General features: G+C 40.2%; 1 protein-coding gene across 10 annotated transcripts in view; it reads left to right on the plus strand.

The window, feature by feature from the left end:
- The first annotated feature begins 2337 nt into the window (after positions 1-2337).
- The window catches only part of ZNF235 (zinc finger protein 235), a 37309-nt gene continuing 22876 nt past the window's right edge, over positions 2338-16770 (plus strand). Inside the window, exons 1-6 of one of the 10 annotated variants that reach the window (XM_037012399.2) lie at positions 2834-2911; positions 3330-3558; positions 5158-5220; positions 7454-7546; positions 7657-7783; positions 8432-8521. In XM_037012399.2, coding sequence (XP_036868294.2) covers positions 5206-5220; positions 7454-7546; positions 7657-7783; positions 8432-8521 — 325 coding nt within the window. In that variant the 5' untranslated portion in view covers positions 2834-2911; positions 3330-3558; positions 5158-5205. The other 9 variants (XM_037012401.2, XM_037012402.2, XM_017642242.3 and 6 more) reach the window with 9 other exon arrangements.

Consider the following 16770-nt stretch of genomic DNA (forward strand, 5'->3'; position numbering starts at 1 on the left):
CCATTTTGTCCTTGACATAAACTTTAGTTGAATTAAACTTTAGTTTAATACCACCGGTATTAGGAAATATTATGGAATTATTGGTAATTTGGTGTGATAATGATGTCATGTTTTGAAAGAAAATATTTTTAAAAGTAGCAAAGGATTTATGGGTGAAAAACATGATGGATTTGTTTTAAAACTCTACTGTAACTAAAAGAAAAAAATGGTTAAACAGTCCTAACTTGAGTTTGGGATATGAGTGTATGGAGTCCATTTTACTATTCTACTTTTGTATATGTTCTAATACTTTCATAATAAAAAGCTATGAAATTTTCCCCTGCCTAGAGGAAAAACCTTGGCTTCCTGGCTTCACTCGGCTTATTCAATCACATGATACAATTTTATTTATGTCAGGAGCAGAAGTATGTAATGAAGTCATCTGAAGCCAATGCAGATTAGAATACAAGATCTTAAACATGCACACATCACAGTATGAAATTTCCTGCAATGGAGCTACTGGTATTTGCATAACAACTGTTAAAAAAGAACTCACAGGCCCAAGGAGGAGTCAGTCTCCCCTGGACAGCAAACCAAGACTTAGTTGCAATTTCAAGCTCTCCCAGGAGTGGAATTTTAAACCAATGGGTCTGGAATTGCCTGGTAAGCATTAGTGAGGTAATCAGCCTAATGAGACCACCTGCCCCCTGGTCGTCATTTTTTTTTGCTTTTGCTAACAATCTCCTTGTCCTGGCTGTTTCTGCCTACTAAGTCCTTCCATTTTGTACAGTTCCTTGGAAATTCTGTTTGCTAGGTAAGATGCTAACTAATTAGATCTTTAAATTTACTCTGATTTTGGTTTTTAACACTTCAGGATGTTTCTCTTTTATGTCCTAATGTTTGTATCATCTTTTTGTAAATTCTTAGCATATTGGATTGAAAAGCTCACTCCGCAAAACACTGTCAAGAAGCCCGTAGGTACTTTGTCGCAAAAAGGAGGCACAAGAGTCAAACACGTCGTCCCCTTACCTCCTGTTCTTTTCCCTCCCCAGGCCACAGAGCGTGGCTAGCTTGGAACTGCTTCCTCTCCCACAACGCACTTTCGACATTAACATGACTGTTCTGTCATTAGCAGACCTTACTATTCCAGGAGATTCCTGCCCAAGGAAATTGTGTGCTTGTTCATTACAGGAACTTCTTCAAATGACCATCAACTCTTCAGCCTTTTCAAAAGCAAGCTTCAAAAGTTGGCACCTAAAAAATCTCCTTTCATTAAAACTGAAAGGGTATCTCGCCACGACCGTCCTCACCCCAGAACGACTCAGGAGACACGGGCCCGCGCAAGAGATTTTATTATCTGAAAGAGAAAGTGGAGAGAGGAGAGAGAGAGAGAGAGAGAGAGAGGGAGGGAGGGAGGGAGGGAGGGAGAGGGAGAGAGAGAGAGAGAGAGAGAGAGAGGGAGGGAGGGAGGGAGGGAGAGGGAGAGAGAGAGAGAGAGAGAGAGGGGGAGGGAGGGAGGGAGAGGGAGAGAGAGAGAGAGAGAGAGAGGGAGGGAGGGAGGGAGAGGGAGAGAGAGAGAGAGAGAGAGAGAGGGAGCGAGAGGGAGAGAGAGAGAGAGAGGGAGGGAGGGAGGGAGGGAGGGAGAGAGAAAGAGAGAGAGAGAGAGAGAGAGAGAGAGAGAGAGAGAGGGAGGGAGGGAGGGAGGGAGGGAGGGAGAGAGAGAGGAGAGATACCCCTTGGCCTGTTGCCTTGGGGACGCCTGACCAAGTCCGGACATGATTTTCACTGGCTTATGTGCTTGGGACCATGGGGTAAATGGAGAATAAATTACTATATTCTTATAAAAACCCTCGCTGGTCCAATCAATCCTGAACAGTAGTATGTAAGATAGTTACGCAGTCCTAATCAATTCCTGGCAGTGAAAGACCGGTCTTAAACCAAGCTTTCAATTCTCAGTAAATTCCAGCTTCCAGGCCCTATCAAGGTGCCAGAGGTCTAGGAGGCGGTGTTCTCCCTTACCGCGATAAATTCTGCTTTTGTCTTGTCAACAGTTCCTACTGGTGATATTTGGGAAGTTGACGTTTGAAACACATCTGAGATCCAGTGTTCATTGAATTCTGCATTAGGCAGCTCAGCCTAAGTCACTTTGATGTTTCCCGTTTTTAGCCTACCTTTTGCTTTCCCTATGTGCATAAGATGGAAGGTCCTGTGGCCAGGATTCTCACGTGGCCCTGATTGGCTAGCTCACTACACACGTGTGGGCAATGTGTTGCTATTGACTCTATATTAAAGAGCTCCGCCCAGTGGTGTGTGCAGGACGTCATGGCACGACTGCAAGGCTGCAGGAGAGCAGAGCAGAGGACAGAGGCCCAGAGGACGGCTGTGCGCGCCGAGGGGCCGAGAGGTAGAGACTGGCTTGCTGCATGTGGACTCGCTCTGAGTGGATTGGATTTTAGTGATTGACCTGCCACCGTGGAAATAGTTAGGTATTACCCTTTCACCCCAAGAACTTTTTGCTGTCATTTCTTTGGTCACATTGACTCCATAGTGAACTTGCCCGGGGCTGAAACCCATTGGCAAGACACCCTAAAAACCGGTTTTCAATTAACTTTCATAGTGCACACTTTGCCTTTCTCCTTTATTTATTTCACATTTTCTTATGAGCTTTAAGAAATGAATAAAACAAAAAGAAATCTGACAGTTACAACGCCAGAGAAGCGACGCAACATGAACCTACTTCAGTCAAAACACCAGCCGGCTGGTGGGAAACGCGGTCCTGCGAACTTCATTCTGGGAAATGTAGTCCAGGAGTTGCGTGCAACCTGAGGCACTTCCGATGGGGATTCTGGGAAGTGTAGTCCTAGGAGTGTATGTAGTCCGAGACACTTCCGCTCCAGGAAGGCGAGGTCGGGCCGAGATCGCTCGCGGGGAGGTGAGTTACCCCGCGCGCCCCTGCGGTCCTTCCGAGCAGTGCCCGGGTCCTCGCCTGGGGCAGGGAACCGGCGGCGGTGTGCGTCCGCTCGGCGAAGCCTCCTGCGTCGGGGGCGGCTCGCGTCGTGCACCGAGTTTGAAGGTCCCAGGTCTCCCGCGCTCTCCGCTCCCTCAGCACCCCCGGACCCACCAGCCAGCTCTGCCTCTTTCTCGCGGTGAAATACTGGGCGAGTTACTTCGTCTCCCCTTGCCTTAGCTTCCTCATGGTTGAAAAGGGCTAGTTTCTCCCCAATGATGTTCTTTTGAGAATTAAGTGAGATTATATATGAAAAGCTGAAAAACAATGCCTAGAACGTAGTGAAACGGTGGGTGTTACCACCAATTGTGTTATGAAACTCCGGCACCTTGACGTTTGGAAGCATCTAGGAGCCCGGGATGGGGCCAGAGCTCCAGCTGCAGCGCCGCTCTCCCTTCACGGATCACAGATGTGGGGCTGTGCCTGGACTCCGGGACTCTTGAGACACTTGTTCAGGAAGGAGAGTTATGTTCGCTGATCATGGGAAGGTCCTCTGTGGTTTATCCCTGACAGAGAAACGATCGTGATCACGGCTTTGCAGAGTGCCTGCGGTGTGGTGAGTGAAGGCCTTAGTAAGTGTTCAGCCTTCTGTATTAACCCCGTGTAGTTAATTTAAATGCAACACGATTAGCCTTGGGTTTTTATTATTCGTTATTTACCTTCAGCCACACAGGAGAAGAAACTGTTGAGGATCTTCCAGCTTAATAACGTGCAAGTAATTACTCCTACTAGGGAAAAAAATCCATGGCCACTGAACTATCGTTACCAACAGAACAAATTCTCTGTGAGATAGCCAGTCAGAATTAGACTTTGCTGAGGGTAATGGTAACTCACAGGACAGCAGTCATCTCTGAGTTCTGGGTTTCTTAAAAAGATTCATTTTCTGGAAAGTACACATTGCAAGGGGCAGTTTATGAAGCAGAGTAGCAATCGCTTGTCCGACGCTGCAGGAAATAGGGACTACCGGGAATTACTATTACCCCATTTATAGGTTATTGGATTGAGGCAGAGATAAGCAACTGGCTCAAGGTTTGCCCTGCTCGTAAGTAGAAAGTAATAATAGAAGTGGTGATGCCGGGGTTCTTGTTCACGAAGCTGAAGAATGAGCTTCACAAACAGTCAAGGTAGGAGAGCAAGGTACAGGCTTTTAGAGATCAAGTGAAAGGACAGAGCTCCCGGCTCACGACAGGAGGGGAACAAGAGAGTCCTGGGTGGTACGTTTTCTAGGGGGTTTTATAGGCAGATAAGGATTTTTTGAGAACCTGAAAAAAAGCTTAGGGGTGTGGACTTATTAAGGGGTCTCAGGATATTTACAGTTAACTTGATACAAGGAACCTTCTGCTCTGTTGATTTATCCCTAAGATACCAGCATCTTGGTCTGGGGGCATATGAAACAAGGCCACCTGCTCAGCCTGACCCCAAGGTGGGCTGAGGCATATTTGGTAAAGAGTAAGTTAAGTGCAGTCTTATCTGTAAGGTGGAATCCCTCCTGCCTTTTACTGTGTTGTTTATGTCTGGGCCTGCATGCTGAATTAGTTGCCCAGTTTGCAAAATCACTTCATCAGATCTGAAGGAGGAAAGACAGCACATAGGCCTGGGCCTTTTAGCATGTTAGAGTGAATCTTACACATGATTATAAATGATTAGCATAAAATAAACATGTGCTCCTCTTCTTTATCTGGGGTACACCAACTGCTCTCGCTGAAGAATGACTCTCGAGCTGAATGTTTAACAGAGTTTTAGTAGGGAGTTTCCTTGCATGTAGTTACATTGCTCTGACTGCAAGTACCCTGCCTTGTTTATTCCAGAGGCCCTCACCCTACTCAGACTACACCCACGGGCCCTGTCTCAGTGGTAGAATTCCAACCCAATGCATTTAGGACCCATTGCAGTGTACAGCCTGTCTGCCTTTCATTTTCTCTGATACCAAGGCTTGGGGTACTCTGAGAGCTACAGGAAGCCCTTGGACTAGGGCTGTTTTGTGGACGGATCATAAACTGAGGCAGCTGGCTGAGGGGCACCTAGGGGAGGCTGCAGTCCAGTCCTTGTTCTCAATTAGGTTGCCCCTGTGTGTGCCTAGAGAAAGGGGTACCCCTTCCTGTTCAGGGAGAGTGTTGTGTGGCCCAGCGGCATCCCCAGCATCTCTCTCATGATGGCTTTCCCTTCCCCAGTGTTGCCTTCCGAGAATTCTGCCTTTCCCCTGAAGAAAGGGGAGGAAAATGACCAAATTCCAGGTAAGCTGGGTTTGCTTTTCTGTTTCTTAAGGTTTGGACAATCTCATTTCACAAAGATCGGACACATTTTTCTCCTGCTCGGGAAGGGTCAGAGGCAGCCAGAAGCACTTGAATTACTGTTGTATGCCAGGCCCTTGCTCTTGTTCATTTCCAAATAACTGAAAATTATTAGGTACTTCTTAAAAAACAATTCCTACATTATAACTGTATTTACAAATCAGCAGTTTTCTTTTTCCCACAATCCTTTTCATTTGTGATTCCATGTATAGATTTGTAATCATAGTTTAAGTGCCATTTTGGTTTTCAAAAACTGAATTATATATCGCCTTATAACTTAAATGACTATATCATTTTCCATGGTTTACCTAATATTTCCCCCCATTCTCTGCATTAATGTGGTTTATGAATTTTACCTTTTCAAAGGTGTTCGCAGGGACAGTTTTCCTGCATCTCACCTTTCTTCCCATGGGAAACAGATTCCTGAACCTTTAAATACCTACTGGTATCCACTCAGTGCCCAACTGACACTGCAGTTCTCATGCCTAAGTCAGGAGTTTCAGGAGTCCAATTAGAGTTGACTGGGAAGAAATGTCCCTGTTCTGGGAACTGAGGCCACCTGGTGTGCCTGTCTGGCTTGTTTCCTGGATGGAGGACTCCAAAAATAACATCTCCCTCACCTGGTTCCCTTTGTTAGTGCCTGTCTCCTCTTTGCCACGTGTGTCAACTATAGTTCATCCTTCCACAATGTGGGTCTAAGCTGCGTGGATCCACTTATCCTTGGAGTTTTTTCAATAAGTATATTGGAAAATGTTTTGGAGATGTGCAGCAATTTGAAAAAACATTCTCTTTCCTCTGAATAATTTTATTGTAAGAACACAGTATATAATACTTGTCATATATACAATATGTGTTAATCAACTGTTTTAAGTTATTGGTAAGTCTTCTAGTCATCAGTAAGCTATTAGTAGTTGGGGGGAAGTCAAAAGTTGTACATGGGTTTTCAACTGGGGGTCGGTGCCGCTACCTCCATTGTTCAAGGGGCAACTAGTTGTTTAGGACGTAGATGCTCAGAACTCCAACCAAAACAAATGTGGAGGTGAACAGTCTTTAGATAAGAAATTTTTATTTCCATTAAGAACAGCATATATAAAGTTAAGACAGGAAACAGGAATGGGGAGTGAGGGTGGGAATTTATTCATGCTAGAAAAAGGTTTTAATATTCTCAGTAGGAATCTTACTGATGCATAAAATACCCAGTAGAATTATAAGCAAAAGAAATGGCAATATGTGAAAAATAAAGTACCAAAAGATGATCTTTTACACACTAGATGCAGTTTTTTAGACGTGTTTTTACCACTTAGCAAATTTCCCAAGACTAAAAAAAAATAATGTCTGGTTTGGGCTGGAATATGGAGAATCGAGGACACTTCTAATCTCTTGTAAGAGCAGTTAATTGGGATAGTGCCATTATACTAGTAAAACAAATGTGCATAGTTTTTGATATTGCAATTACCACTTCTTGGAACTTATCCAAAGGAAATAACCAGACAGGTTGGCTGAGATCCATGTAAAAATATGTTTTTTGCAACATTATTAATAATTTAAAAATTTTAAATTATTGTTAGTTATTTGAAATGGTTAAACATATTGTAGAGCATCTCTTTTATGGATCACCACCCAGCGGAATGGTGATGCTAGTGATGGCTAACAGTTATTGTGGAATACTTCATTCGAGTCAGATACTGTCACTGAATCCTTTACACATGCTCATTTGATCCCTACCAATACCTGTGATGTAATACTTTTATACAAATGAGGATTTTGAGGCATTGGGAAGTGAGGTGACTTGTCCAAGGTCACAAAGTAGTAATGGACAAAGCCTTAGAATGTGAACAGAGGCAGTTTACAGAGCCTGTGCTCTTGACCTTGACACTGAATACTGCTGTGATTGAGGCTATAGCATTTGCCTGAGAACACAGAACAAACTGCATACCTGCCCCGGGGTGGTACTGAAGGCTTGTTACCTTGGCAGGCATTGCTGAAATAGTGCTATTACCCCATTGAGAGGAGGAGGGGGCGCTCTTAAATGCTGTGGGTGCTGCGGGACTAAACCAACTCAAAATTTCTTATAAAACGTAGTACTCAAATTGTAAAACCTGTGTAGGCTGGGATTGAACAGTGACGGTTGTAGAGACTTAACTGTGTAAAAGGCTCTGTGTTACATGCACACAAGGTATTTTCTTTTCTTCCTTCTTGCCCCTGCCCCGGCATTTTTGGTGTGACTGTGGAAGGGGAAGAGGAGAAACTACTAAAAAGAGTTGCTCAGGTACCTCAGCACCTAGAACCCCTCCCCCCATATCACCCCCCTTCTCAGGGCTGCCCCCATCCCAGGGGCCAGTGGGCGTGACATTGAGGGTGTATATGTTGATGTTGTAGGAGGCAGTGACGTTCACAGACGTGGCTGTGGTCTTCAGCGAGGAGGAGCTGGGGCTGCTGGACGCCCCCCAGAGGCAGCTGTACCGAGACGTGATGCTGGAGAACTTCCGGAACCTGGTCTCTGTGGGTGAGGGTGGGCGCCGTCTCTGACTCATCCCCTCAAGCAGAGCTCATCCTCAGCATCAAAATTTTGACATCTGGGGGCAGATAAGTCTTTGTTGTGGGGACTATCCTGTGCATTTTAGAATGTTTATTAGCATCCCTGTCCTCTGGACGCCGTAGACACCAGCGTTCCAGTCCCTGTGGAACAGAGACAAGATGCTTTTGGTCTTGTGTAATTGACCTTAAATGAACTTGGCATCACCTAGCTCCTTATTTGGTAGTATCTCTTCTAAACTTGTGGATCATGAAATTAATTTATTAAGTTGCATCGATGTTTTTACTGTCGAGTAACAATATCAGGGCTCCTTAGCAAGAATAATGCCGTAACTGTAGCTGTTTATAGGAAGGGATGGCAGGCTCTGGAAAGGAGGTACTGAAAACAGACAGTGCTTGGAAACAGAAGCATAATTCTCTTATTTCAAGAATTTATATGTGGGAGTAATGTATTTCTAATGCTACTAAATGTATTTTGTACAATGGGTCGTGATAAAAAAAAAAGGTTGGTAAACACTGCTTTGGGGGAGGGGCAGAGCCTTACATTATGGGATTGGAACTGGAATTTTTCAGTACTTTTTGCCTTTAATGTTTTTGCTTAAATCTTATCTTTTCACAGGACATCAGTCCTCCAAACCAGATATGATATCCCAGTTGGAGAGAGAGGAAAAGCTTTGGATGAAGGAGATCGAAACTCAAAGAATATGGTGTAAGGAAGGGCCCAACTTTACTCTTGTGCATGTAGATATCCAATTTTCCAGCATCATCTGTTGAAAAGACTGTCCTTTTCCCATTGAATGGTCTTGGCACCCTTGTCAAAAATCATTTGGCAATATATACAATGGCTTATCTGTGGGCCTTCTTGTGTGTTCTCTTGGTCTGCATGTCTTTATGCTAGTACCACACTGTTTTGATTACTGTAGCTAACATAGTAAGTTTTGAAATCAGGAAGCCTGAATCCTCCAACCTCCTTTTTAAGATTGCTTTCGTTATTCAGGGTCCCTTGAGATTCCATATGAATTTTAGGATGGGTTTTTCTGTTTCTGTGTTGGGATTTTGATATGGACTGCACTGAATCTATATATCCCTTTGGGTGGCACTGACATCTTAACAATATTATCTTACGATCCACGAGCATGGGATGTCATTTCATTTCTTTATGCCTTCTTTAATTTCTTCTATATTTTATAGTTCTCCGTGGACAAGTCTTTCACCTCTTTGGTTAATTCCTAACTCTTTTATTCCTTTTGATGCTATTATACATGGAATTGTTTTTTTAATTCCCTTTTCAGGCTGTTCATTGTGCATAGAAATGCATCTGATTTTTGTGTGTTGACTTTGTATCTTCCTACTTTGTCAAATTAATTTATCATTTTAACAGGGTTTTTTTTTTTTGTGGAATAATAGTTAGGGCTTTCTATGTGTAAAATCATAACATCCATGAACACAGATTATTTTACTTCTTCCTTTCTAATTTGGATACCTTTTATTTCTTGCCTTGTTTCTCTGGCTAGAACTTCTAGTACTATGTCGAATAAAGGGATGAAGGTGGGCACCCTTCCCTTATTCCTGATATTGGAGGGAAACTTTCAGTCTTTGACCATTGATCTGATGTTTGCTTGGGTTTTTCATTTATAACTTTTATTATGTTGAGGTAGTTTTCTTCTATTCCTAATTTATTGAGTGTTTTTATCATGAAAGTTTTTGAGTTTTGTAAAATGCTTTCTACATTGATTGAGATGATTATATGTTTTTTCCCCCTTCATTCAGTTAATGTGACAAATTACATTGATTGATATTCATATGTTGGATCATCCTTGCATTCCAGGAATAAATCCTTCTTGGTCGTGTTGCATTATCCTTTTAATATGCTGCTGAATTCAGTTTCCTGTCATTTTGTTGAGGATTTTATAGATAATGTTCATCAGGTATGTGGATCTTTAGTTCCATTTTCTCCTAGTGTCTCTGTCTGTCTTTAGTATCGGGGCAGTGCTGGCCTCACAGAGTAGTTAGGAAGTGTTTCCTCTTCAAGTTTTTGGAAGAGTTTAAGAATTGGTGTTCTTTAAATGTTTAGGAGAGTTTTCAGCTGTGAGTCTGTCTGGTCCAGGAATTTTCTTTGTTGGTAAGTTTTTGATCATTGATTCAATCTTTTTATAGTTACTCATCTATTTAGATTTTTCTATTTCTTCATGATTTAGTCTTAGTAGGTTTTATGTTTTTTAGGAATTCGTCCTCGTTTTCTAGGTTATCCAATTTGTTGTTCATAATACTCTCATAATATTTTTTGTTTCTCTAAGGTCAGTAGTAATGTCCCATGTTCATTTCTGATTTTAGTAACTTGAATCTTTTTTTCTTAGCCAATCTAGCTAAGTCTATCAATTCTGTTGATCTTTTTGAACAATTGTTGTTTTTATTTTCTGTTTTTCAATTCCCTATTTTATCTATGTTCTTTGTTACTGCTTTATTCTACTAGCTTTAAGTTTAGTTTGTTCTTTTTCTAATTCCTTCAGGTGTAAAGTTATATTGTTGATATGAGACCATTTTTATCTATTTTTCCAGTTTTGAGATAAAATTTATGTATACTATTGTATAAATTTTTATGTGTCCAACTTGTCAAATATATATATTGCAAGGTGATTACTACAGTAAGTTTAGTTAACATCCATCACCTCATATAGTTACAATTGTTTTCCCTTGCAATGAGAATTTTTAAGACTTATTCTCCTAGCAACTTTCAGTGTACAATATAGTATTGTAACTGTGGCCATCATGTTGTATATTACCTCCCCAGAACTTATTTATAATTAGAACTTTGTACCTTTTGACTGCTTTCACCCAATTTCCCCATCCCTAGCAACCACAAATCTGATCTCTGAGTTTTTTTTTAACATTCCACATATAAATGAGATCATATAGTATTTGTCTTTTCCTCTCTGACTTATTTCACTTAGCATAATGCCATTAAAGTCCATCTGTTTTGTCACAAATAGCAGGATTTCCTTTTTTATGTTTGAATAGTATGCCATTTTGTGTGTGTGTGTGCACACACACTGCACATTTTCTTTATTCAACTGTAGATATACTCTGAGGTTATTTCCATGTGTTGGCTATTGTAAATAATGCTGCAGTGAACATGGGGGTGTAGATCTCTCCCTGGAACAGTGATTTTGTTTCCTGCAGAAATGAATTGCTGGATCTCTTTTTTAATGCAAGTATTTACAACTATTAATTTCCCTCTTCACATTGTATTCACCACATCTCATAAGTTTTGGTACATTTGGATTTTGTTTCCATTCATCTCTATTTTCTAATTCCCTTTGTGGTTTTTTTTTTTTTAAGGTTCATTGGTTATTTAAGAGTATGTTGTTTAATTGCTCCATATTTGTGAATTTTCCAGGTTTCCTTCTGCTTTTGGCTTCTGGTTTCAGTCCATTCTGATCAGAAAAGCTAGTTGTTGGTATGGTTTCAGTCTTTTTAAACTTATTTGGATTTTTGTGGTTTAATATGGTCTATCCTGGAGAATGTTCAGTGTGCACTTGAGAAATATGTATATTCTGCTGTTGGCAGCATTTTCTGTATATGTCTGTTAGATCCAGTTGATTTATAATATTAAGTTCTCTATTTCTTTATCTCTTATCTGGTTGTTCTGTCCATTATTGAAAGTGGGATATTGAATTCTATTACTATAGAGCTACCTAGTTGTCTTGTCAGTTTTGTCTGTATTTGCTTCATATATTTAGGACTCTGATGTTTGGTGCGTGTATGTTTAAAATTTATCTTCCTGGTGCACTGATCCTTTTGCATATATGTGTGTGTGTGTGTATGTATACAAATGTATACATATAATATCTTTGTCTCTTTGTAACAATTTTTGACTTGAAGTCCATTTTGCCTGACATAGTATAGCCACCCAGCTCTCTTTTGCATGGAGTATCTTTTTCCATTCTTTAAGTCTCAAGCTCTGTGTGTCCTTAGATCAAAAGTGTCTTGTAGACAGCATTTAGTTGGATCATATTTTTTTATTGAAGTATCATTGGTATACAACCTTATGTTGGTTCCAAATGTACAACACAGTGGTTCAGCAGTTACCATATTATTAAATCCTCACTTCCTCTATCTATCAAAGTAGAAAAATGTTACAGAATCATTGACTGCTGTCCCAGTGACCAACTTATATTGGAATAATGAATTATTGTGCCCCTTTATCCCTCTCACCCTCCCCCAACACCTGCCCAACCCCTCCCCCTTAGTAACACTAGTCACTTCTTGGTCTCAATGAGTCTACTGCTGTTTGAGTCTTTTTTTTATCCATGCTAATTTATGCCTTTTAATAAGGGAGTTTAATCCATTTACATTTAAAGTAATTACTGATAGAGAAGGACTTATTTTTTGCCATTTTATTATTTATTTCTTAAAGCTTTTTCATTCCTCATTTCCTTCATTATTGCCTTTTTTTGTGTTGTGGTTTTTTTTTTGGTACTGACACATTTCAGTTCTGATTCTGACACCAGTTCCAATGTGTGGGGGTTATTCCCACACTAAGCAATTATCCAAGATGCCAGCTGGCTGTCAACTCACTTCTGATATTATCTATCTGAATCTAGCATCAGATCCACAGGTTAAGTACCAGACTTCCCCCATCTCCACCCCACCTCAGAGACCATTCACATCTCCAGGCTGTTATGTGTCCTGATTGACTGGCTATATAGATCAGAGGTTTCCTCATTTCTCTTCTTGGGCTTGATGGATTTGATAGAGTGGATCAAAGAACTGAGAGACACACTTTATTTACTAGATTATTGTTTATTATAAAAGGATATAACTCATGAACAACCAGATGGAAGAGATGCATAGGGCAAAATACCTGAGAAGGGGCACAGCATGCTCATGTTCTCTTGGCTCATTGCTCTCCTGTCTCCACGTTTCCACCAACCTGGAGTTCCCCAAACCCCCTACTTCTGGGTGTTTTGGGGGCTCTTCTTTAAATAAACATGATAATCATTCGTACATAATCATTGGTGATTGGGTCAGCCTCCTGCCTCTCTCCCCTAGAGGTCAGGGAGTGGACTGAAACTTCTGACCTGCTAAGCTGGTTGGCTCCCCTGGTAGCTACCCTCCCATGTGTAGGGGATTTCCAAAATCACCTCAGAAACAAACTCAGGTATGGTTGTAAGGGGTTTGTTATGAATAAGAAGACATCCATTTCATCTTTATGGCTCTGAAAAGATTTCAGGAACTGAGTTCAAAAGACCAAATACTGTAACAAAAGATGTTCCATCATTCTTATCTCTTAGGAAATTCTAAGAGAGATGTGGGGCTTAGCATAAGTGACTCCATTTTGGGCCTATTGTCTTGTTTTTAATGCTAGGATTAACCCTACTTATTGATGATACAATACCCTTTTTAGTATGTTTCTAGAAACTAGTAAGATTCGCTCTTAGTTTAGGACTTTTGCAACCTATGTTAAGGAGGAATTTTGATTTCTAATTTTCTTGGCACTTGATGTCTGCCTAGTTTTGATATCAAGGTAACACTGACCTCATACAATAACTTGGGAAGTTCTGTTTTTCTGAAAGGGTTTGTTTAGGACTGGTATTAATCCTTTCCCAAGTGATCAGTGCAATCTGTCAGTGAAGTCATCTGGTCCCTTTGTAAGAATGTTTCTATTTATGAATTCATGAACAATTTATGTTCTTTGCTTTTCTTATGAAAGATGTGGTAATTTGTATGTTTTAGGGAATTAGTATATTTTTTCTTAGCAATTACATATATCCCCTTATTTTAATGCCTCTAAGATATATAATACCCTATCTTTCATGCCTGACATTGGTAATATTTGTCTATTTTTTAAAATTAGTCTAGAGGTTTAGTTTTTTTTTTCAGAGAACCAGCATTTGGTTTCCTTGATTTTCCCTATTGTTTGTTTCTACTTAATTGATTTTATTTCCTTTTTTTCTTTTTTTAATGGCTTTTTGAGACAGAATGTTAGGTTGATTTTAGACTGTTTTCTAATGTAAACATTTAAAGCTATAAATTTATCTGAGTATTTAACTGCATGTCAGAAATTGTGATATGTTCTTTCATTATTATTTAAAAATATTTTCTAATTTCTGTGTGATTTCTTGACATGGGTCATTTAAAATATATTTAATTTCCATATAATTTGGACTTTTCTGGATATCATCTTGTTACTGTGTAAGTCCAGGGAGAGGAAATCCCGGGACGAAATACCTCTAAAAACCGAAATCAGTCAAAGGGAGAAATAAAGTTTAAAACCCGTTTATTGCTTACAAACTGTAGTCCAGGGCCATCTCTCTCCTCTGCTCCTGAAGAAGCAAGCAAGCAAGACAGCTCCTCCCCTTAAACTCTCAGGTTCAGACTCGCCCTCGGTGCCCAGGTAATTACGCATTGACGTTGAGATGAACTTCTCTCCACCCCTGAGGATACGCAAATGCACTAAACCCAGGCGAGATACCCTGGAAATGTTACAATTTCATCCACATACTGGTTTTGAAAATTTAATTCCACTGTGGTCAGAGAACATATTCTTTAATATTCCAGTCTTTTGAAACTTCTTTTATAGAACTGGATATGGTTTATCTTGGTTGATTTTTTTATCCTCTAATTGTTCTTTGAACAGCTGAGAGAAGTATGTTAAAATGTCCAACTCTGTAGATTTGTCCATTTCTCACTCTAGTTGTTTTTTCCTGTATTTTGTAGCCTGTATTAGATATGCAGACATTGTAATTATTATGGCTTTTTGATACTTTGACCCTTTTGTTAAGGTCTCTTTGTCTCTAATAGTGCTCTGTTTTATAGTCTCTTTTTTGTCTGATACTATTTCAGCCACTCAGGTATTCTTAGACTTTACATGATTTATTTATATATTTTTTCTGTACTTTTTATTTTAAGTATTTGTATATAGAATATGCTCTTATTGACAGCATATAGTTGGATCTTGATTCTTATACACTCTGCCATTGTCTGCTTTTGATTTTAGGGTAGTGCATTTACACATAATATAGTTATGCTTACAGATGTGTTTACATTTACCATCTTAGGTCTTATGTTCATCTGTCATTCTCTATAATCTTTTGGGTAAATCAAAAAATTTTTAGCATTTCATTTTAATGTCTCACCTTCTAGCTGCTGCTTTCTTAGTGGAGGCCCTTTGGGCTCTTTATTATGTCTGCATAGTTGAGAGATCTGCCAAGAATGTAGGTAGACTTCATAGAGTGAGGGATTGACCCTCTTACCTTCTTCTCCCCATATTTCCAGCCTTAAGTTCTGACCTCTGACATCTCACACTACATTAAGAGTTAAGTAATTCATTCAATCAAGAGAGAATCAAACTCACGAAGCTTACCTTAATGTGTGCAATGAGTGGCCATCCAAGGATATGGGAAGAACTTACATTCCGATTGATCTCACTCCTCCTGTGACTCTGTTTCCAGAATTTCTGCCCTAAATTTCTAACTGTTCCCCAGCCCTGAACTCTGCCTTTTACCACCTTGAGCTTATAACCCTGTGGCTTTTTCCTGTCAGGTCTAGGAGGGGTGTTAATTTGGGGAGCACCCAAAGCAAAAGAAATCCTTAAAAGTCCTATAAAATCTTCCTGGCCATTTGTAATCTCTCCTGCTCTCCTGCCCCTCTTGTCCCACACCCTTCCCCAGGCAACTAGTTCCCATCACCATCCATTAATTTGAATTTTACAAATGAAATAATACACTATGTTTTTTTTGTGGGGGTTCATAAGTTTTTACTCAGTATAATTTGAGATTCACCCATGTTGTTGCATCTGTGAATAATTTATTCCTATTTATTGCTGAGTAGTATTCCAGGGTGTGATTATGCCACAATTTGTTTATTCATTTCACTTGTTAATGTATTATGTTTCCTGTTTTGGGCTATTAACTAATGAAGGTGCTGGGTGTTCTTGTACAAGTGTTTGTATGGCCACAGGCTTTCATTTTTCTTGGATAAGAATCAGGAGTAGAATGGTTGGATCACGTAGTTGGTGTATATATTGTTTTTCATTGGAGTATATGTATTTGTATTTTTTAAATAGATATTTATTTTTCATAGACTTTTAGGTATACAACAGAATTGAGTGGAAAGTACAGAGGGATCCCACAGACCACACACAGTCTCCCCCATGGACAGATCCCACACTAGGATAGCGTATCTGTTGCAGTCAGTGAACCTACATTGATATTGATACATCATTATCACCCAAGGTCCATAGTTTACATTAGGATTCACTCTTGGTAGTTGTACATTCTATGGGTTCAAATTTATAATGATACATGTATCCACCATTAACAGTATCATGGAGAATACGTTGCTTATCCTAAAGATTCAGTGCTCCAACTGTTAATCCACTCTGCTCCCCCCACCCCCATCCCCAGCCACTGGCAACCACTGGTCTTGTCTCTAGATTTGCCTTTCCCGGAATGTCACACAGTTGGAATCTTACAGTGGGTAGGCTTTTCACATTGGCTTCCTTCACTTAATGATGCATATTTACATTCCCCTCATGTCTTGGTTGCTCATTTCTTTTTAACACTGACTAATAGTCCATAGTCTGGATGTATCAGTTACCCATTCATTGTGATTGCTTCCGAGTTTTGGCAATTATGAATAAAGCTGCTGTATATAGCTTTTTCTGTGGACATAAGTTTTTGACTCATTTGAAAATTATGAATAAAGCTGCTGTATACAGCTTGTTTTTGTGTGGACATAAATTTTTGACTCATTTGGGTAAATACCAAGGTACACAATTTACTTTTGTAGTAAGTCGTAGTACCGATCTACATTCCCACACACAGTCTGTAAGGAACCACCAAACTGTCTCCCAAGTGTCTATATCGCTTTTCATACCCACCAGCAGTGAATAAGAGTTTCCGCCGCGCCCCATCCTCGCCGCATTTAGTGTTGTCATTGTTTGGGATTCTCGCC

This window comes from Manis javanica, chromosome 17, assembly GCF_040802235.1.
Source record: "Manis javanica isolate MJ-LG chromosome 17, MJ_LKY, whole genome shotgun sequence".
Classification (NCBI taxonomy): Eukaryota; Metazoa; Chordata; class Mammalia; order Pholidota; family Manidae; genus Manis; species Manis javanica.